General features: G+C 40.1%; 1 protein-coding gene across 1 annotated transcript in view; it reads right to left on the bottom strand.

Annotated features, from left to right (window-relative positions):
* Positions 1-24,335, bottom strand: part of ncanb (neurocan b) — a 202,654-nt gene that overhangs the window by 51,980 nt on the left and 126,339 nt on the right. Inside the window, exon 10 of the mRNA XM_065246007.2 lies at positions 11,340-11,453. Coding sequence (XP_065102079.1) covers positions 11,340-11,453 — 114 coding nt within the window. The remainder of the gene's footprint in view (positions 1-11,339; positions 11,454-24,335) is intronic.

Consider the following 24,335-nt stretch of genomic DNA (forward strand, 5'->3'; position numbering starts at 1 on the left):
GTGGAAAAGAAGTACGAAAGCGTTTTCGGTGCGGTTTTAGATGTGAAACATGAACCGCCCCATAGACGTTTAGCCAAAGGTCTGTGAGCATGATATCGGAAACTTAAATGACAGTATGGTACTGTACTGAATATAAATCAACAATGTAAACCTATCTTTACTTTATAAAAATATTTTTAATGGAGCTTGGCACAATGCATTCTGGGATTGTCTTTGCCGCAAATTATGCATGTGATGCAGCCTCAAAGGATGCTCAAAATTTTAAGCATGTGATGTCTTAAAATGTTGTATAAGTAGACACCACAAAATGTTTTTTTTCCTGTTAGAAATGAAAGGTTAAAAAATGGTTGAAAAAAAGGTCATTTACCGATCTTGGATGGAACTGCGTGAGATAATTAACAGGATGCATTAATATACTTCAATATTTTGAAACATATGAGAAACACAATAGGGTGATTCTCGCGAAATTAGACTTATGAGGTGTCATGAAACATTTTGATAAAAAAGTAAATGCAAAGTAAGAGTATCAAAATAAGATACATGATTTTGCACATGATTTCAAATGACATCATACAAACCAATTTTATTGTTTTTCCACATTTAAGGGGAACATTTTCATTACCTTATTTCATTACATTATTTGATCTGGAAATATTTATAGTTAAAAAATCTAAAAAATTAAAAGCTTTAGTGCACGTTATACTATAAACATTTACAGTAAATAAACATGTGGTGTTTGTTGATCATTGGTAAATGTAGAGACAATAATAAGGAATATAAATGTGTCCAAGACCAATTTTCTCATCCTCCGCAACAATTTTCAATCATTGTTTAAGCCCTCAAGGAAAAACATATTACAAAAAAAATGTTGGAAGGGACATTATTGACTGTGACACTCAAGATGGCTACCATATAAACAGTTCTTATTTTTTCTCTCCAGATAAAAGTAGAAATTTTGTTTGTCATAGTACTTAGACAACTTTTTAGTTCTCATTACCGAAATATGAGTTTGTAAATGCATATATTTAATGTAATATGTTGCGGTAATGATAATTTTTGATAATCATAATGTAAAAAATTGTAATAATTCTACAGGAAATATTTTTTAAATCCTCTATGGTTATAGTAAGTTCAGACCTTAATCTTATATGTGCAAAAATAAATGGCTTCAAGGGCTTTAAAAAAAAAATGTGATGGTTGACACCTTCTAAGTCTGGTTTCATGAGAATCACCCAATAGTGTGGGCGTTTTGTTGAATATGACACAAAACCATTTTCCGCCAGGCTTAAGTTAATAAACATCGGGTACGACTCTACCTCATAAATCTTCCGCACACGTGTGACTTAGTAAATACTTCATAGTCCACCAGATATCCTGGGAATTGCTTGCTCTCTATAAATTATGAGTAGGCAGGGGAAAAAAACATGCAGAAATTGTGAGTGAGGTGCTTGGGTCTTTCCAGGCTGAGTCTCATGTAGGGGTGTGATGCATTAAGCGCTGGTCAGCATTAACACCTTTTAATAGCAGCAGGACAATTTTGAACCTTTATCCAAATTTTGTCCTCTCTGAGTAAATATTTTTGTGCGGCACGGGAATGAAAGAGCATGTGACAAGAAATATGCAAGCAAAACATTAACAAGAGCTAGAGCATCTTTGCGCAGTTAATAATGGCACGCAATGCATTTTCAAATGAGCGTTCTGCAAGCCAGAGATTAATTATTCATGTCATACGTTAATGAGCTTTTTACTCGATTTGTCTCTTTACAAAGAATGGAAAATGTCTACAACATGTCATGCATGTTTTCCTGTTTGATTTCTGGAGTTTACTTTCTGAAAAGTAGCCAATGAATCAGAAATTCATAGGTGCAGTACACGACCTTCAAGCTCTGAGTAGATTTCACAGGAAGAGAAAGTCAAAATGACAGGCTTTAAAACCAACATTGCTTAAGAGCGAATGGAATTTACATTGATGTTTACCAAAGTCAAATCTTTACAATGTTTTACTGTAAAGGCTTTCTATATACAAGGCTACATTAAGGCTATCTGCAAAGCGTTAGTAATGCCTTAATGCAAAGGTTCGAAGCATGCTTTCAAAAAATGCATTTACTCTAATCTGAGCATTCAGAAAAGCTGCATTTAGCTTGGCATGCAAATTGGCTCGCTGTGTCTTGTTGATGGATCAAGCTCTGTTTTCAACAGCTGGCCTCTGAACCCCGGCCATTTGACAAGTTTGGCGACGTACGTTTATTGACTCTGGTTGTGGTCTCCATGGAAACTGGAGGTTTCTGGTTGAGGCAGGTGAGCTTCAAAGGACGAATGTGTTCGTGATGAGAACAGGCAGGCTTTGAATCACATTACACCGGAGACTGGGCAAGCAAACAAATTACTCTGACACAGGATTTAGTACTGCTTTGATCAGTCTTATTGAAGAGGTGTGTTTGGTTGTACATAAACCACGGGAGAATGTCCAGATTGTTCCCCATGAGGTCTAATTCAAAAATGTCATACCCGGTGAGAAATAAACAATTTTTATGAAGGCATTCCTTGAAGCAATCCAGATAAACTATGGTGCTAGTTTTATTTATTATAAAATGTGTATGACATTAAGACATCAGAGAATATGGGCATTATTTTAAGGATCTAAGCACATTGTCTAAAGCGCACAGCGGAACGTCTAAATGGGCGTGTCCGAATCCACTTTTGCTAATTTAACGACGGGAAAAATGGTTTGTGCGCCGAGCGCATGGTCGAAAAGGGTTGGTCCTATTTTTTTTAATGGGGAATGGGAGTGTTTTGGGCGTAACGTGCAATAAACCAATGAGAGTCTCAGCTCGCATCCCCTTTAAAAGCCAGTTGCGCTGGCGCTATGTCTAATCCCTATTTAGATGACGGACTTAATAAACTGAAAAACTAAGCGGAGGAAGAAGATCCCCAGTTTAAGATTAATGTTAAATAATTGTGTTGTTTTTCACTTGTATTGAAATTGTTATGTTTTTATTAAAACCTTTAAAACCCGTTTTCTTTTAGCCATGGAAGTAAAAAGCAGGCTTTTAATTGCTTTAAAGGACAAGTTCGGTATTTTAGACTTAAAGCCCTGTTTTCAGATTGTTTATGGTCAAATAGAATGGTTTTGACTGAAATTTCGACATTTTCGGCTGCCCTGAGAATTTTCGCGTGTTTGTGTTTCAGCTCAGACCTCTACAATGGGTTTATAGGTGCACTGGAACAATACTTCCTAAAATGCATTAAACTTTCGTTTACAAAGACGTGAAACTCACCGAGTGGTCAGGGGTGTTCACTGATATGCTCACACAAAAATCGCTGCAAAAGATGCTTTCCAACAGCTGTTTTAGCATTCGTTGTTAACTTGTGGACCTATTTCCCCAAACGCCTCACACCCGTACATTCTTCCGCTTAGAGCTTGAATAATAAACACTCCAGCCCAGGTGGTGGCGCTAATCCGCCTTTGCCAATTGCAAGAATAGAAACAAAGTTCCCGGCGCGGAGTAATACCGTACCTCACAGGACGTCTAATACAGTCAATGGAGTTGGTAAAAACTACGATAAAACCTGTTGGAATGCGTCTTTTGGAGCGATTTTTGTGTGAGCATACCAGTGAACACCCCTGACCACTCGGTGAGTTTCACGTCTTTGTAAACGAAAGTTTAATGCATTTTAGGAAGGATTGTTCCAGTGCACCTATAAACCCATTGTAGAAGTCTGAGCTGAAACACAAACACGCGAAAATTCTCAGGGAAGCCGAAAATGTCGAAATTTCAGTCAAAACCATTCTATTTGACCATAAACAATCTGAAAACAGGGCTTTAAGTCTAAAATACCGAACTTGTCCTTTAAATGAATGGCTATCCAATATCATCAAAAAATTATTTACAAGTATGTAAAAAAAGGTTTGTACTCTAAAAATACTTTATTTGTTACAAACAGGAGATTTTTTAAGCATTCCTTAAAAATGTTTCTCATCTCACCATATCCACAGGTACAGAGTCATCATATACAATAAATGTGGGGTAGCATTAAAAAAAACATTTAAAAACAGATGCATTTGTTTAAAGCAAAGCATTTATTTACTTACCAGGCTACAGGTGAAGCAGCTCTTTATGCCTTCTAGCTTCTCATAATCGATCCTCATTTATTTCCAAGAGACTCAATAATAATCTTTTACATTCAATCCTTTAATCTTTCATATTTAAAAGCGTTTTTGTGCTGCTGCGCGTTCATGTATGTGATAAGCAAACCCGGGTTGTCGTTCTGTTTATAGGCGCATATTATGGCGCTTTTCCATTGCATAGTACCCCACGGTTTAGTTTAGTTTGGGTCGGGTCAGCTCACCTCACTTTGGCGTGGTTAGCTTTTCCATCGAGTTTAGTATCACTTCAGAGTGGGAGGGATTATAGGCGTGTCGTTATATTTACGCTGCCTACTGCTGTGACATCATACACGTGAGAGCGTTGTTGTACATTCCCATACATTCATTTATTTCTCAGTCTGCCACAAAATTAAAATTGGCCACCACAAATAGATGTTTGCACATCGCGTTTATAACTACCTCTGTCTCACATGACAGTTTCTGTTCAAACACCCGACCCGTGGCATCAGTCGACGGCGCTCCGCTGAGCCTCATTCAGTTGCATTTAAGCATATATAATGCGGATGTGCACGTCGCGAATATGCCGCCACAAACTGCAAGTCTGGAAAAAACTGTTATGTGTCCCGGATTCTCAACCTGCGGATGTTTTTCATCGCTAAAAGGGTGTTTGGAAACTTATAGCAGAACACAGATAACAACATGTTTGCTTGAGACAGCGCAAGCTAGCAGTAAGCAAAAGCTAATATTTACATTTTAGCGATGACGTGACGATTCTCTCAGACCAATCAGTGATCTACAGTGTTTTCGCGTCACGTTTGGTATCAGCTCGGGTCGCTTGGAACCCCAACCGAGGTGGTACGAAAAAAAGTATCGGGTACTACGTACTGCACCCAATGGAAAAGCTCCCAAAAGTAAGCTGACCCGACCCAAACTAAACTAAACCGTGGAGTACTATGCAATGGAAAAGCGCCATTACTAACGCGCTCTTTAAATAACAAAAAAACAATATTGCGTCATTGACTTTAGACTTTAGACCAGGTTTTTGTTGGTCAATGGTGTAGTCTATTTTAGTTGCCTCAAAATAGCAACGTGCCAACAATGCGCCTGAACACACCTCGTTTTCAGACCGGAACACCCATGGGCGCAAAAGGGGGCGCAAATGCATTTGCTATTTAAACAACGTGGCGCTAAACGTGAAAATGATAATTGCAAAAGACACTTGCGTTGCGCATTGCGCTGCATTGCGCTGGGTGTAAGATAGAGCCCTATATCTTTAAAACATTTAAATAAAGTGTAAATTTAAATGCTTTTCATTGGAGTACAAGATAAAACAAACAACAAAGCATCTGATATGGCATCATGTTAGCAGTGTAAAGGTCAAAGGTTTATAGAAATTTGATTGCCTTGGTACATTTCATGACATAAAGTGTAAACTGTCATTATTTTATTTAAATATCTTATTTATTTATTGAGGAATGCCCTTCAGAAGCTATAAAAATATGCATGTTCAGGATCTGGAGGATTTTTCTGAAGACCAGTGAACAGTTTATTGGCTCAGGACAAACAAAACAAAACAAAAAACAACTATCACGAAATAAAGAAAATGTCATTGATTGTCCAGGTAACATCGTGCAGTGTGAATCTTTCCCCGCCGAAAACGCTTCCCTGCCAATGATGATTATTTTCGGCAATCCGCAATACCGCTATTATCCTTATACAACCCGGTAGCAATCCCATACGAAAGAAATCAGATTCAGAGCGATCCTCAAAACATACACAGAATTCTTACTCTATTAAAAGTCCTTTACAAAAATTAGGGATGCACCGAATTCAGATTTTTTGGGTTCGGCCGAATACCGAATCCACTGTTTAAGACTCGGACGAAACCGAATACCGAATCCTACTCGCATCCTTATTCCATTAACACAGTAAAACACATTAATGAAGTAAACAACGTCCACAACAGTGCATTTTTCATTTTATTTATTTAATTTTAACTGTAAAAAAAGAATAGGCAACATTATGCCAGGATGACAAGTGGGAAAAACTATTTTGACAATTACCATAAGCCTATGCATAATGAAAGCGATGCGGTGCGACACGCTCGCGTCCACAAAATGTGAACCGTCCCTAAGGCTCACCGAAAGAAAAAGCTTATCTCCACGTCAGCACACGATGTGTGTAATCAACGGCCGCGTGACGTCGACCAGCGTAGTGCAAGCCTAGGGCTCGGTTCAGTGGAAAAAAATCTAGGATTCGGCCGAACCCCGTCAAAAAGCCCAGTATTCTGAATCCTGGATTCGGTGCATCCCTAACAAAAATTGAATTATCTCAGCTTTTTGCTCAAAATTTTGTGTTTTTGAAGAAATCTACCCATATTTGAGAGGTGATAAGAAGAGAACTAATCAAGGTAGGATGAATTTTTTTATAGAATAGAGTCTAATCTATCGATTGATATATTGTATGTTTAAATATTTAAAGAAAAACATTTTCTAGAAGCCATTAAACTTTTGTGAAAATCATTAAAAATGCTGGCGCTGGCTGGCAAAAAAAAAAAATGCTGGCGGAGAAAGAGTTAAGAATCAGATGTATGTAAACTTTTCAACTGGGTTATTTTTTTAGAAATTCTGTTTTATTAGTGGTCGATATGGGTTTTTAATTGGCCGATACCGATATTATGAAAGCTGTATGGCCGATATGAGGCCGGTATTACACAAATGTAATTACAGAAAATAAGAGACAATCTGGTGAACTACATAAACATTTGTTATGTATAACATGTATAAATATACCCTTTGAAAGTACTCATACATATTTAAATAATTAATAATGAACATAATAAGACATAATTAATGTGGATCTGACTCACGATACTGTTTGAATAAGTGTGTTGAACCACTGTGTTGCTGTGTGACACAACATAACGTCATGTTAAAAAGTGAATAATGATTGGTCATTTTACTGTCTGTCAGACTTTACTGTCTGGCTTTACATTGAGTGACACTAAGTGCGTTTATATGCATTGCATACACAGAATAACTGGATAACTATCAAAAATCTGCTTATTATAGAAAACTGTTTTCATGGGTTTACATGCAAATCCAACAAACCCGCTATGCAGACAACAGCGATTACATGGGATTTGAAGATTTGTCAGGTTTCTCGCAGGTAGTGACATCACCGCCTATAGTAGATATAGTTGTTCAAAAAAGCAGACGTAAGGTCTGTCGTATACTGTTGTATCTCTTCTCATGTCTGCATAACCCCTAAATGTAACATGAGCTTCTATTTTCACAGTTTCTCTGCCAACTGCTTTAGTACAGTGAAGACTTTTCTGCTTTACTTTGCACTTAAGGTACATTCACATTATAAGCGACTTTGTCGCTGTGTGTCGCTCGTCTCTTTTAAAAGAGGCGTTTCTATATCTGGTTGTCATAAACAAATAGGAACCGTCCACTCCAGTAACTGATGAGAGACGGATGACGTGAACTACTCTGCTTCATTCTCATTAGTAGTTGCTCAACTTTGTAGTGCGACTGGACACGCCCCATCCAGTTGCCAACGGTCACTGTCGCTCGTGTCGCCAGAAGTCGCCAGGCTTCCAATGAAATCAAGGAGATCGCGTCGCTCTGCTATCGCTAGTCACTGCTAGTCTGAATGCAGCTTTACTTCCGCGTGTGACGTTTATCTTTCATACGCGAGGACATGCGCACATGAACAAAACTGCGAGAAAGCCGGTTAATGTGTTTACATGCCGTGCGAAATTGGGGTAATGTGCAAAAAAGCTACCTGTGCTGATCGTTTTTTGCTTACGCCGCTTATGGGCTTTCCCAGATAAAAGAAAACCGTTTTATACGTTTACATGACTCCACACATTATCAGTTTATTAAGCGTAATTAACATAAGACTGTGCATGTAAACACACACTAAGTGTCTTTTTTTTTCAAATCAAACTTCAAATTCTTCAAAAACTTTCAAGGACTTTCCAGGTCCAATACCCTCAAATTCAAGGACGAAATGTGGGGACACATTCCAAGTGAGAGCAAGGTTACATTGTGTTACCTTTTAAGATACATTGTTACAGTCCCCTTTTGAGGGAACTTGCGCTGCGTCACCGCGTTGACACTTTGGGGACGCCTCCAAAGGTAAGTGCGTCTGAATGTGTATATAAAATTCAACTAATGGTGAGGCCTAACGACAAAGGCAGGGTGACGCGGGAGCCAGGAAGTATATCGCTACCTGAAATATTGCCATAGACGGCGTTACAGGGACACAGGAAGTATGGCAAGGGAGACGCAGCGTCTTGTTCCCTTCTCAGTGAACAACAATTACATACGTAACCCGAGACGTTTTCATGTGTTAAACACAACTATGCAAAAAAAACATCTTTGAATCAACATTCACATACAGAAGATATAAGCATTTAAAGCGAACAGTTTAGCACGTGTGCTTAAAAAGTCTAGAATTTTTATGATATTACCCTACACTCCACAGGGAACAATATGGATTTTTTCCCAGAAAACTTTTTGCATAAAATAGATTCAAGCACTTTCAATGACCTGTGTCTATGTATGTCAGGGGTGTCAAACTCAAGGCCCGCGGGCCAAATCCGGCCCGCTCCCTCATTTCATCTGGCCCGCGAGAGTTTACAAATTATGTTAATTATGTGGCCCGTGAGAGTTTACAGATTATTTTATTGTTATTATAAGTTTTATTTTTTGCAGGTTATTTTCTACATTGATTTTTTAGCAGCCACCAAAACTAATTTTGTCCCGCCAAAGTCTTTTTGTAATGTTATTATAGTAATAATGTTGATTATTGCATGAGAGAGAACGAGCAGTGCCCCGCACGCGTGCACTACTAGAGTGGGCGTGTCCTAATGCAAAGGCTGCAGTGTCCAGAGGTCGCATTTCCAGGCTGCATACGTCATCAAGACTGTCTTGTTTCAGAATATTAACAATTATAAAGTTAAATATTATTCTTCGTTTATAGTAAATAGTTGTAATATGCGTATGACGTGCGAATGTAATGGTCAGTTAACTTAAATAAACCAGGCTTGATGACGCTGCATATGCGACCTCCTCAGGCTGCAGCCTTTGGATATAGAAACGGACAGTATCTGCTCGTTCTTTCATTCCCTCTCTCGCGCACGCACACGCGTATCCAGAAAATGTTTTCCGTCTCGTTTACAGAAATGTTTCGCGATGTCCAGCTGGGATTAGTTTACAACGCGTCTATTCCCGCTAAATACGCAAACTAATGACTCATCTGAATCGATTACTTTTAATAAACGATTGAAACTATTGATCTGTAGCCTACAACGCTGAACTCATGAGACATCAGTCAATCAGACACTCAAAGTCAGGTAAAAAAATCACAGCGTTTTGCAAAGATGGCAAGAAATGACAAGCAGGAGTATATGTGTCTAATTCATGCATATTGTGGTGGAGATTGTAAAACAGATTAGTATTAAAATGCCTCTCATTTTATTACCTGCACAATGAAGGATAACAGAACATTTAGAGTGTACTCACATACAACATGTGTTTTTGTCATCACAAATATTTTTAAAATAATCTGTAGAATGGTTGTACTCAATAGACCCATTTATCACCCACGTCACTGTGACGTCACCGCTCTAGCTGGAGGCAAAAAATAAGTAGCAACTCAAAGCCGGCGCGCAAAAAGTTTGAGTTTTTGACTTTAAAATGTCATCTTGTTGTGTTTTTGGCTGCCAGATTAGAAGGAACAGCACTTTTGGTTCAAAAATAAAGTTTTACCGGATCCCGGCAGACATTTCTTCACAGAAATCAAGAAGACAATTGTGGTTGAATGCAATACGGCGTATACAGACTAGATGGAGACGATCATAAATAATACTCGTGTTTGCAGTGCACACTTCATATCAGGTAAAATAATCTATGCATATGTACTGTTGTGTTGGTTTTATCTAGTACAAATCAGCAAGTTTCTGTTTTATATGTGAAAAGTCGCCAACCGCGCTATTGTTTAGCTTAAATGTTAAACAAAAATACAGCGATAGATGTGTATGCCATCGTTTGCATAGTCTCTTAAAATAATCCACATTGCTAATCATAGTTATCCCAGTGATAGGTTACATAAGACAGTAAGCATAGACAAAATTACCCAAATCCACCTGAAAGTAAGTCATATGTTGTCTAGGAAATATCTAAAACCTGGTTAAAATCGCAAGAGTTAATATACAAAAATCCCTGTCACGGTCCCGCAGAATCAGTGACTGTACATATTCGGACAGATCCGAAACTTCTTCTGCATCCATGTTTAATAAATCCCTCCTATAACGTGCTAGTTTAAGCTTGTCAACATAGCCTCTGCGGCTCTTTCTGCCTCCAGCTAAGCCCCGCCCACACAAATACGTCACAATGTTTACCAACTGTAAAAGGGTCTATAGACTTTGTCATTATTTGCCTGGGCTTCTACTTTCAAAGCTAGGTATTAATTGAGTTATTAACAAAACCAATAGTAAGCAAATGCAGAGAAAATTATGCAATGTACAGTAATAAAAGGGTTGACATTCATACAGTCGTTCAAATACAACTGGCCCTTTGAGAGCAACCGTGATGCTGATGTGGCCCGGGATGAAATTGAGTTTGACTCCCCTGATGTATGTATATTTTCAAAAACTTCCCAGGGCCTTGAATTTTTCCCCCAGATTCACAAACTATGTAACCTGAATATATCTATGTCTACCACTAGTTATTATTCTGTGTTGTGAACTTTTTGTAAACATTTCTCATGTAAAATAACTTGTTCAGGGCAGGATTAAATTAAAAACAAACCTTTTCAAAATTCCACATTTTTGTAACACTGTAAAAAGTAAAATGTTTAATCAACTTAAATTTTCCTATTCTAAGTGAAAAATCTTTTAAAAATTACTTAAATTGGTAACACCTTAAACATTTAAGCTTGATCAACTTTTAAAATTTAAGCTGAAAGAAATTGAATTTGTAGCCGTTACCAATTAAAGTAATTTCTTAAGTTGATCCAACTTTCAATTTTTACAGTAAAGTTGAATGTAAACTTCTGATTGCAACTGTACCTTTAAGATACTAATATACACTCTTGGTTCCAATATGTACATCTGAAGTACTAAAATGAACTTTTTAGGTGTACTTTTTAAAAGCATACCACCCCAGTGACAGCTAGTGACCATTTTCAACAGTTTGTGTGTGTTAGTTCATTACAGTACCTTTCTCACAGGTGGCTCCACCGTAGCTGGGCAGACACAAGCACACAAAAGAGTTGATCTCATCGATACAGGTGCCTCCATTTTGGCACGGATTGGACTGACAATCATCAATATCTGTGAAGACAAATGAAAAAGTGCATATTAATATTACAAACTATACTAAAGGTTTAGCTTGTTTTTAATAACAGGGAGATCACCATAGGTGCTGTAAAATGTCACAACACAAAGTCTTTGCTCATTATTTTTCTATTTTCAAACTAACATATGTCCAAACATTGTTATATTTCCAATGACGCTGACAGGTTGAAAATCCAGCTAACTTTACAAACACATACAAAAAACAATTATTAAAACATCTGTGAAAATGTAATCTTTTTAGTGCTGGGCAAATATTAATCGTGATTAATCGCATACAATTTTTTTTTGCATAATATATGAGTGTGTGCTGTGTGTAATTATTATGTATATATAAATACACACACATTCATGTATGTATTTAAGAAACATGTACATGTGTATATATGAAGAGTTTTGTTGCAAAACGAGATAACTCCATTTTTAAAATTTTTGTCAAAACATGTTTATTATAATGTTATCATGTTATTATTTTGTTTTATGGTGCTACTTAGCTGTATTTTTTAGTTATGAAGGTTTAAATCAAAACAAACCAACTGCAGTTGAATTGATATTAATTGGAATGCACAACAAAAAAACAAGATTTCTGAAAAAAAAGAACGGAGTTATCTTATTTTGCAACGAAACTCTTCATATATTTATTTTTATATTTTATATAATTTATAAATATTTTTTATATAAATAAAAAATTCTGAAATGAATATAAGTATGTTTGGTTAAATATACACAATTACACACAGTACATACACATATATTATGCAAAAAACACTTTTATTTTTATGCGATTAATCGTGATTAAACTTTGACCAGAACTACTATGTATACTCATGGATCTGAAATAGTTGGTTTTTCTGAAAATGCTTTTGAAACGTATACTAATCTTGCTTTTAGAAACAACCCTACACATGATCAAATGGCTTATACTGTATAAAAAATATTGATTTCAATTCTTGTGGACAATGCAACTTGTAATAAACATTCCCATTGTTTATCCAAGCCATTGAGGTCAAATCTGGAGTGACATATCTTGCAAAGTTCCTCACTAAGACACAAATTATTATGCACTTCATTCTTTGCAAGTATAGACTGAATCCATCAAGAAACATCAGCACTGTCTGCATCACATTTTTTGAAACACTTATGACAGATGTCACAACCTCTTAGTGATCGGCTGCTTCCTTGTGTTTCTCCCCACTCATTTGCGAAGTTTCCCATCTCTAATTTCCATCCCAAAATCACTCTTGCGTATCTGCCGCTCAGCTCCCATAAAGTATGAATTGGAAATGTCTGCATAGCTACGCGCCGGTGGGCACAAACAGTACGTTTTTAATTAAATTGCTTCTTTCTTTCACCGAATTCACAGACCGGTGTACTTCCTGTTTTTGTGACATCATGGGCATCTTAGCAGATGTAATTATAAAGACTGATTAATCCCATCAGAAGAAAGATTTGAGATGCAGTAAAGTGGATAATTTTAATGGTGATTAAGATGGGTATTTTTTAGCAGGTAATTATAAAGCCTTAAAAAGAATTATAATGTCAATTTTGAGCATTTCAATCTCTAAATCAGTGCACATGCACGCACCATGCTTACACATCATTAGTGTATGGATGTCAAAAGCACCAGTACTTTAGTACAAAGTGGTTCAAGAGCCCTTGAGTATTCCGGTCGAATGCACTTCTTGCCCCAAAATAGCCCTTTTAGCAAAATGTTCATAGTGTTACTGGGTTATGCCTTAAAATGAATGCAAGCAGATGTGACAAAAATCTGAGTTCTGTCAAAATATCAGATCTGTGCATTAGACCTTGCAGTGTAAATGGAGCCCAAGTGGCTGTTTGCACAGGACACTGTGCATTCAAAAAAATAAGCGAGACGCAGCTTAGCAGAATGAAACTGAACAGCCGTCTTGAGAAGACGACGTCCCACTATTCCAAATTTGACATTGTCTGTTAATGGCCAGCGATGCTGAAAATATAGCTTTTGTACTGACTGTTAAGCAAAAATGTTTTGCAATGTTTACTTAATTATCATACTTGATTCAATTAGTTTGTGTTGGTTATGTTTAGTAGCACATTTGCATTTATGCATTTGGCGGATGCTTTTAATCAAAGAGACTTATGCTGCCTACACACCAAATGCAAAGCATCATGTTCCTTGCTGTATTACTCAAGGGATTTTAACTTTGTGTCATGCAAATTTTTCGCTCGAGTTGAATCTTTTGGACTTGCGCGAAGATGTGTTTGGCTGCATCCGAAACCGCATACTATTCATGAATTCATGCAATTCAATGCATTTAATTCATATAGTATGAATCCTAGTAGTATGAATGCGATTCGGACATACTACATCCACCATGTGGATACATCACGTGACATACGTCGTCATCATCTCATACCAGCGCGAAATCGCATCACTGCTTATCGCCTTTCTTCTTCGTTGCATAACTCTGCTCCTGGGGCATCATGGGATAGTGAAGTCTCCATCGTATGCACACTTCGAAATCTAACCGGAAGTAGTAAGTCATCCGTGTACTTTTCGCATACTGTTTTTGGAATACTACGTATTTATGCGGCTTTTCGGGTCTTTGCATTGACTTTGTATGTAATCTACTTGCGCAAAAAGCTGAATACGTTTTTGGTGTGTACTAGGGTTGTTGCGGTGACAGAATTTTCCCACCGGTTAATCAGCGCGTGACAAACCCGGTGTTACCGGTTTCACCGGGTGGGAGGGGCTTATAAATGGACAGAAGTGCGCATTTTACTTTCACTTTTGAATTAGATGCAACTGTTGTTTAAATCCAGCGCTTGCGTACGCTGCGTTAAATCGCGTATGAATTTGCGTAAATGCGAGTGCAACTGCTGGTTTAAGTGCTTGAGTCAATGTGCGCAGGTACTTCTGACAGAAACCCGCCCGTCCCAAGCAGAGCAACCGGCTATTCCTCCATAAAGCGCTGCTTGAATGATGGGTTTATTATTATTCTTAATGAAAAACACAACAACAAAACGATCTCGCCTACATTAAACATCATATATGCATCTTATAACAAAACGAGTAAGCACGCGGCTTCTGCCATCGTCTGCTTGCTGCAGTCTGAGGAATTAATGAAATCTGACAGCCGCAGCCGCTGCTCTGTGATGACGCGCGTTCAGCTCCGCTGGATTCAGAAAGCAGACACATACAGTTGTAAGTGTTTGCTCTCTCTAACGAAACTAAATGATTTAATTACAAGAAAATATCAAAACGACGGTGAAAGACGGTGTCGCGGTGGGCAAGTGATCTAACCAGTGGGAGGCTGAAGCACCGGTAATCACCGTTTCACCGACTATCGCAACAAGCCTAGTGTGTACGTCCCATTACAGTGCGTTAAAGCTATACATTTGATCAGTATGTTTGTTCCCTGCATACCAAACCCATCACCTTTGTACTGCTAACATAATGCTTTACCAATTGAGCTACAAGGTTCAATATTAGTTACTACTGAATATTGTTGAGGTATTGAAATTGCTACTGAATATAATGAAATGTAACTAGCATGTGATATGACTACCAATATGGTATCATGACAACCATAGGAACAAATTTTTAATTTGACTACACTCTAAAAATGTCTGGGTTATTTTTAAAGGGGACAGAGAATGAAAAACCGTCTTTACCTGGTCTTTGTTGAATAATGGTAGTCTACTCGCATTCACGAACATACAAAAAGTGCTAAACATGCTAAACATCTCAGTCTCATAGAAATTCCTCTTTTAGAAATGTCAGCCAGAAAACGGCCCAATCTGAAAAACTGATGCTTATGACATCACAGGCATCTCACTGCCCCTCCACTTTAAAATAATTGGCTACATTTTTTGAGTGGCAGCAAAGTCAGCCAATCAGTAATGAGACTGCAAGTTAAGCCAGTAGGGGGAGCCAAATAGGTGCAAAACCACTTGTTTAAAATCCCCCACCCTAATAGAGCTGTCTGAGAGAGGTTTTTAGGAAGCTTCTAAGGCATTACAGACCCAAACAAAAAATTTTTTGTCTACATGTCACATCACAGAAAAGGATAAATACTCCGTTCAATAATTCTATGACACCTTTAACTCATAAAGGTTAAATATTGGACAGAACACACAGCTGAGTTGTTGGCTTGACCCTACGCTGGGTTATTATAACCAAACTGCTTGGTTATTATAAACCCTTGTTGCATAACAACGACCCAACATTGGGTCATTTTAATCCAGTATTGTGTAATTTTTAAGTCAAGTCAAGTGAATTTTATTTCTACTGCGCTTTTTACAATTGTTTAATAGTTTCAAAGCAGCATTACATTAAAGGATTAGTCAATTTTCTTTAAAAAAATCCATATAATTTACTCACCACCATGTCATCCAAAATGTTGATATCTTTCTTTGTTCAGTTGAGAAGAAATTATGTTTTATGTGGAAAACATTCCATGATTTTTCTAATTTTAATGGATTTAAATGGACCCCAACACTTAACCGTTTTAATGCAGTTTAAAATTGCAGTTCCTATACGATCTCAAACGAGGCATAAGGGTCTTATCTAGGGAAACAAAATAAAAAATATGCACTTTTAAAACACAACTTCTCGTCTTCCTCTGGTCCTGTGACGCGCCAGCCCGACCTCACGTAATAGCGTAATGACATAGAAAGGTCACGTGTTACATATATGAAACGTACATTTGTGGACCATTTTAAACAATAAACTGACACAAAGACAATAATTAGTATCATTCCACATACAACAACGTCGGAACAGTCCACTTTCTCCACACTTGTAAACACTGGGGCGTAGTTTCGCATACATCATCCATGACCTCTTGATGTGTTGGAGAGTACAGTGGCTAAGATTTAATCATACTAGCGCTCATAGTAATATTGTAATGAATAGAAGAGAGTTCTAAGTTTAGCCAATGTCAGCTGAAAAAACTCCTAGGAGAAAAATAAAAATTTTATTAGGGGAAAATAGTCCAAACCTTTTTGGGGGGAATTTTTATGGGAATTAAAACAAAGTCCTATTAGTGTAGGGGCCTGCTCGCATACATGCAAGTTTCAGTATAGTGTATATTCCAGTATAGTGGTTGAATATCTGCTTGGTTCTGGAAAAGCTAACTATTGCGGCATAAGTATATTAACCAGATTAATTATTTGAATGCTTTGTAAAGAGATATGTCTTTAGTTTAGACTTAAATTGTTCGACTGTGTCTGATTCTTGAACATTGTTGGGTAAACCATTCCAGAGCTTAGGGGCTAAGTAGGAAACCTTTAGACACTTTTGATATTCTAGGGATAATTAAGTGACCAGAATTTTGCGACCGCAATGTAATATTAATAGTAATATTTTAAAATGTATTTGATATTTAACTGGTAGCCAGTGTAAAGACGCCAAGATTCTTAGATCAAGTAAGCACTCTTGCAGCGGCGTTTTGAACCAGCTGAAGCTTTAACCCAGCATGTGCTCTGTCCAATATTTACCCAGCATGGGTTAAAAATCACCCAGCCATTTTTAGTGTGTATCTATTCTGCTTATTCCAAAGCCTGAGGGCAAAATCAATTAAGACACAGCTGGCAAACGAGAACCTCTTGCCTACAAACCATCCAAGTGTATCTCTTGGGCTTCGCTGAGGGCATAGGCACAGGGTGGCTGGATCATCTCCACTTTGCCTGAAGTATGAAACACACATGGTTGGATTAATGAGGTTTTCGAGGTAGAAGGAACATGCTGGGATAAAAGAGGAGCTGCCCTGTATCAAAGCAGCACAGAGGCTGATGCTATCTCAAGTCAATGGGCCAGCCGATATCACACTGGGACATGGTTGGCATGTCTAGACACCCAATCCTGGGATCACGTAGGGTGAATAAGACAGCATTAATAGTCTAGAATCAGATTCATCTTCTGCAAATAAAGGTGTTTCAAAAATTTAGTAATTCACAATTATATAAGTGCGATGTATATTTAATTTGAAAGGATGCTGTGCCTCACTGCATTCCATTTACGAATTAAAGCCTGTGTGTTTACGTTTGAGTGGACACATAATGGTTTAAGTAAAGATTTTCTCAGAAGAAGCACTGAAGCTCAAAATCATTTAGATGAGAAAGTGAAAATCATTTTAATGGCAAAAAAATAAAACGAAACGAATTTTACCATCAAATTGTATTTAATGCACATTGTCGTGTTTATAACCCATATCGATAAACCATACTATAATGCAAATTATATAATCCACTATGACTTTTATTTAAGTCATAGTACTCTGCTCCATTTACTCCTTACTGGGTGGGTTTAGATATTTTAGCTGCAACTAGGGCTGGATATTGTGACCAATTTGGCGATTCGATTTGACTCCTTTGTATATTGTTTCGATAAGATTTCGTTTTAGTCCAATATCAATATAAAAATTTTGTTTTTGCAAACATGGAATTTATTTGCACTGCAAAAAATGACTTTCTTACTTAGTATTGTGGTCTTGTTTTCAGTACAAATATCAAAAAATTCTCGAACCAAGATGCATTTTTTTAATGAGCAAATGACCTTAGAAAATTAGACAAAAAAGATCACATTTAAGTGAATTTATGTTTAAAAATGGGGTAAGAAAAAATCTTGAAATAAGTTTACTTTTTTTCTTAAACACTTCATTCAAGAAAAATGTTCTTACCCCATTAGCCGATTTTTTTTTGCTTGTTTAAACAGACTTTGTTTACGAGAAAAATTGCGCCATTTTAAAATCATTTTGTGTAAATATGTCTGTTTAAGGGCAAGAAAACGTAAACCCAGTATTTGCACGCTGACTGAAGACTAATGCTGCGTTCAGATCAGCCGCGGTAGAGGCGTCAAGCGCGAGTTATTTCAATGTTAAGTCAATGTGAAAATGCATTGCAGGGAACTACACTAACCTTTTCCACTGGTGGCACTTGCGCTACCAACTTTTTCAGTTACTGGCGCAAAATATGATTTGGTCGCACATATTTTTTTCAAGTTATATTAAGGCGCTCTGGATAATAATGAACAATAATGAAACTGTATTGCATACAGATATGCTTTTTATTTTACTTGCCATCTTTTAAACCACATGCCGCCTTGTTTTCTTAAACGTTGCAGTGTTTCCCACAGATCTGAAATTTACTTGGTGGTGGTAGCCGGTGAAAAGGGCAATTATTACCCACTGACAAATAATGGTCTACTATACATGTGATGTAGAACTAATAATGTGTGACACAACACAATACTTTGATTCATTGAAAATTAATATTAATTTCACATTATATTTCATCAATCTAACCACCCCTAACTTTCTTTGCCATTAACAAAGCTGACACTGTTTGTCAAAGCACCACGAAAAGACTTACTGTTTTTGCACTGATATATGAAGCAATTAGACCCCTTTTATCAAACTCAATATAATACAATACTATGTATAGTATATTAATAGACAGTGCAGGTCTATAGATTATAAATGTGACTGATGTTATGACTGATGTTATAATGGTAATAATTTCTATTAGATAGAGCAAAAGCAGTAAAAGTGCCTATCTTTCTATTTCTCTCTTGCCGATTTAAAAAGCTTAATCCACTCATTATTTCAGATTTAAAAGTGTACTTGCTGTCCCGGGGACAGACTTTACATTGCTTTGCTCGTTCAGTGCAATTGGCTTGACATTAGCATTGCTTTTTGCTACAGTCTCTGTCCAAACTTAATATGGATATGGTTTTAGAAAATATATGGTTAATTAATAATAAGATTATTAAAAAAATGTGAGAAAGAAAATGCAGCGCGTGGTCGTAACAAGAACCATCGCCATAGAAACCGGAGGCACGCTGAATCTGCATTCGAGCTTTAGCGCGGTAGCGCTCATGGACGTTTTCCGATCGACTCGGGTTATAAACACAACATTAATCAGACTTGGGACCCAAAGTAATTAAACTAGGACCTAACCGGACCCGACAGACCATTTAAAATATAAACCCGGAACCATACGAGTCCCGCGTCCTCAGTGAAGAAAGACCTCTGCTCAAGTTCAGAAACAAGGAAGACACTGCGCTTGCGTCGCGTCCCATCCAATTCATTGAGAAACAGCTGAGCACGCAAACGCACACTGATAGGGAGAGACATGACGTGCTTTCACGCAAAATGAAGCCAACGTGTTGATGGCTCAGAGCACGTTATAAAACATATTCTTAAGATCCACATTTCTGTTTTAATAAATGCTCATAGTAAATCATAGCATATTGTCTAAAACATTAGGTAGCACATTTGCGACCCATTAAAAATTAGGGTCGCAACGGCAGTTCAAAAGGTCGCATATGCGACCATTTTGGTCGCAGTGTAGCTCCCTGCATTGACGCACGTCTGGAGGTCTCGCGGCGCGAATGAGCCGTTTAGTGCGGCGTGGTAGACGCGATTCCACCTCATTGAGCGTTGCCACGGCAAACGTGCAAGTTGAAAATTCTGAACTTTGCCGAAAAAACGCGCTGCGTTAACCAATCAGGAGCTTGCTCTAGTAGTGGCATGATTACATAAAGCGAGTGGAGTCGCAGAAGTGGAGTCGAATTTCCGCGTGAATGTCTCTATGACTAGAATTTCACGCGTGGTTTTACACGCGAATGAAGCGAGTAAACTCAAAATGTTCAAGTAGTAAACTAGACGCGGTAGACGCGATTTTGACGCCTCAAACGCGGCTGGTGTGAACCCACGGTTAAGCTGCTGTTTGCCAGGCGCACGCTTCGGACGTCTCAAACAGCAGGCGAGTAGCACATTAATAAAGTTTGTTTTGCGTTATCTTTGCTTAAATGTTTCAATTGGAAAGTCCCTAAACACGTGCAAATGATAAATATTTTGGACGATGTAGCACTGGCCTATGCAGCCCTTTCACACTTGACCATCGGGCACTCCTCACAAGCCCTGCCTGAGGTAAATACCTGACATAAAGAATCGAAAATCAATAAAATTTCTCAAATCAATATTGTTTTGTTAAATTGAAGATGGATTAAAATTGGAGAAACAAATATTGTCATGAATTCGGTCTCATTGGCCGCTTTGTCTTTGTTTCACCATGTGTTGTGTTGTGTTTATGTTTTGACAGCTCCACACGTGCGCGCCTTCCACCTGGTGACCTCATTATCTCTGACTCTTCTCACCGGCGTCCCACACCTGATCCATATTTATTGCCCATCCGGTTTGATTTAAATTCCCCTCGTTTCCTCTGTTCCTTGCAAGTTCGTCTTTGTATGTTCGTGCCCGCTAGCCTGGCTAGTTCTAGTCCTGTCGTGTCGAGTAACTGTGTGTAGTTTTGTTTGGATTATTTACCGTGCTCTCTGCTGCCTTATCCCTTCAGATTCCTCGCCCCACTGTCAGTCTCTCCCGAGTGGTGTGTTCCCCGCCTAGCCTCCACTTACACTCTGTCTGCGGATTCTCTGAGCGCCGACTACATCTAGCGCTGTCCAGCTGCAGTGCGCTCTGCGCATAATCCTGCTAAAGACTCGGACGCCAGCTGTGCGCTGTCCAGCACTTCTCTCTGCTGAAGACTCAGTCCGCCTCTCTCTCTCTCTCCTGCTGTGCCCCGCCTGGAACTCTCTCTGCCCTGTGACGGGTTGTTTCGAGTGTGGACGGAGGGTGGATGTCCTACAGCCCTGCTGGGTTTCCCACCGCGAGTGCCTGCATGTTCCTGACGTCACAGAGTGTTTTGCCTTTCACATTTACATTTTCATGAAGACATAGAGTGTTATCTCCTATACATACCTGACATTGAGTTTTCTCATTAAAAACCTCTGCATTGGGATTCCTGACTTTTGTGGTTCCTGACAGGACGAACTTGCCAAGATGGATCCCGCGGAGGTTGATGCTCTCCGGTCAGCACTCGCCCAGCAGGGTTCATGGTTAGGACAACACTCGGCTCGCCTCACCACCACTTCTCAAGAGGTTGAGGGTTTATCAACCCGTCTGAATGACCTTTCCTCTCGGCTTGACCAGGTCAGTCATGATGCCACCCAGCCCAGTCAGTCGTTGCAGACGGAACCTCACGTCACAGCTCCACCTCCGTATAACGGCGATCCCGCCTCCTGCCGGGCTTTCCTCTCACAATGCTCTCTGGTTTTTGCCCTCCAGCCCCGCCGCTATGCCTCTGAACGCACCCGGGTTGCGTATGTAATCACCCTTCTGGTTGGCAAGGCGCGCGAGTGGGCTACGGCCGTGTGGGATGCCAGCGACCCTTGCTGTCGGTCTTTTGATGAGTTTAGGGAAGAGATGGAGAAACTCTTCGACCGATCGGTGCGCGGGGACGCCGCTGCAGCTCGCTTGGCTCATCTTGTTCAGGGCAGACTCACAGTTACTGATTATGCTATTGAGTTTAAGACTTTAGCGGCTGCCTGCCACTGGAATGAAGCGGCTCTCCGAGCCCAGTTTGTAGAGGGGTTGTCCGACGATCTGCAGGACGAGATCGCTCTTCATGACCTTCCTCCGTCACTTGATGCCATTATTGATCTCGCTCTCCGGATCGATGCTCGGAGACTGCTTCGTAATCAGCGACGCTCCATCCGTCAGCGAGTGTTTTCTGAGGAGACCACCACTTCCCCTTCTTCACCTTTACCATCAGCCGAGCCTGAACCCATGCAGCTGGGTCGTTTGCGCCTGTCACAGAGAGAGAGAGAGAGGCGCATACAGAAGGCCCTGTGTTTGTATTGCGGGAAGCCCGGGCATTTTGCAAGGGTCTGCCCGTTAAAAGCCGCTGCCCATCAGTGAGTACGGGAGTCCTGGTGGGCACTTCTTCAAAACTCTCCCCTGTTTCCAGTACCCAACTCCCCGTCATTTTGTCCTTCGCTGGACGTGATCATCCGTCCACTGCCCTTCTCGATTCTGGTGCGGAGGGCAACTTCATTGATGAAGCGCTGGCGCGCGCTTGGGGTGTTCCGGTTGTTCCTCTCCAGTCCCCCTTGGATGTCTGGTCCCTCAAGGGGCAGCAGATGGCGCGGATTACACATTGCACTTCTCCTGTGAGTCTCTCTGTGTCTGGTAATCATCGTGAGGAGATTGTGTTGCACGTCCTTCATGCGTCTCTATCCCCTATTATTTTAGGGCATGGATGGTTAGCGCAACACAATCCTCACGTTGATTGGCAGCATAGTATTATCTTGTCTTGGTCCCAGTCTTGTCATGTGTCATGTCTTGGTTCTGCTGTTTCTGGTTCTGTTCTTTCTCTTCCTCAGGTTCCGGCGGTCGATTTGACCGGAGTCCCGGCGGAGTATGCGGATATCGCTCAGGTGTTTAGTAAAGCCCGGGCCACCTCCCTGCCTCCTCACCGGCCATATGATTGCGCTATTGATCTCCTCCCCGGCACTTCTCCGCCTAAGGGTAGACTTTATTCGTTATCGGGTCCTGAGAGAGAGGCTATGGACCAGTATATTAATGATGCCCTGCGTGCCGGTCTCATTCGTCCCTCCACCTCGCCCGCAGGGGCGGGGTTTTTCTTTGTTGGCAAGAAGGACGGCTCCCTGCGCCCTTGTATTGATTATAGGGGCTTAAATGACATTACGGTTAAGAATAGGTACCCCCTTCCCTTAATGTCTACTGCGTTTGAGCTCCTGCAGGGGGCGCGTTTCTTTACTAAGCTAGATTTACGCAACGCCTATCATCTGGTGCGAATAAGAGAGGGAGATGAATGGAAGACAGCCTTTAACACCCCTACCGGACACTTTGAGTACTGCGTTCTGCCGTTCGGCCTTTGTAACGCCCCCTCTGTCTTCCAGACTCTGGTCAATGATGTGCTGAGAGACATGGTTAACAAGTTTGTCTTTGTGTATATAGATGATATTCTCATCTTTTCTCCCTCTATGCAGGAACACACTCAGCATGTTCGCCGAGTCTTACGCCGGCTGTTAGAAAATAAGTTGTATGTCAAAGCGGAGAAGTGCGAATTCCATCGTAAGTCAGTTTCGTTCCTGGGTTTTGTTGTTGCCCCCGGTGAGATCCGTCCCGACCCTGCCAAGATCAAAGCGGTGGCCGAATGGCCAGTCCCCGACTCCCGTAAGGATTTATTAAGATTTCTGGGTTTCGCCAATTTTTACCGGCGATTTATCAGAAATTATGGTCAGATTGCTCAACCTCTTACTGCTCTCACTTCCACTAAGGAGAGGTTTGTCTGGAATTCCAGTGCTCAGGAGGCCTTTGATATTTTAAAGTCCCGGTTTATCTCTGCTCCTGTTCTCTCTATTCCAGATCCGGCTGCTCAATTTATTGTGGAGGTGGATGCTTCGGATGTCGGGGTAGGCGCCGTTTTGTCTCAGCGGTCTGCTAAGGATGGCAAGGTGCATCCCTGTGCCTTTTTCTCCCATCGGTTAAACCCAGCAGAGCGAAATTATGACATAGGCAATCGGGAGCTGCTGGCGGTCAAACTGGCTTTGGGTGAGTGGCGTCACTGGTTAGAGGGGACCTCGGAGCCCTTCCTGGTCTGGACGGATCATAAGAACCTCGAATACATCCGTTCAGCCAGGAGGTTATCTTCTCGGCAGGCTCGTTGGGCGCTCTTCTTTGACAGATTTAACTTCACCCTCTCGTACCGGCCCGGTTCCAAGAATACTAAGCCCGATGCTCTCTCTCGTTTGTTTGAAAGCCCCGGTTCCGCTGGGGACGAAACCATCCTCCCGGAGGGGCGGGTGGTGGGTGCCTTACGCTGGGGAATAGAACAGCGAGTGAGACGGGCCGGCCGGGAGGGGGAAGTGCCAGAAGGGTGTCCAGCGGGTCGATTGTGGGTTCCGAATGCGCTTCGCTCCGAGGTCATCCGGTGGGGTCACGAGTCCAAGTTTGTTTGCCATCCGGGAGTTCGGAGAACGTTGGCTACCGTTCGTCAGCGTTTTTGGTGGCC

The sequence above is a fragment of the Paramisgurnus dabryanus genome, chromosome 24 (assembly GCF_030506205.2).
Source record: "Paramisgurnus dabryanus chromosome 24, PD_genome_1.1, whole genome shotgun sequence".
NCBI lineage: Eukaryota > Metazoa > Chordata > Actinopteri > Cypriniformes > Cobitidae > Paramisgurnus > Paramisgurnus dabryanus.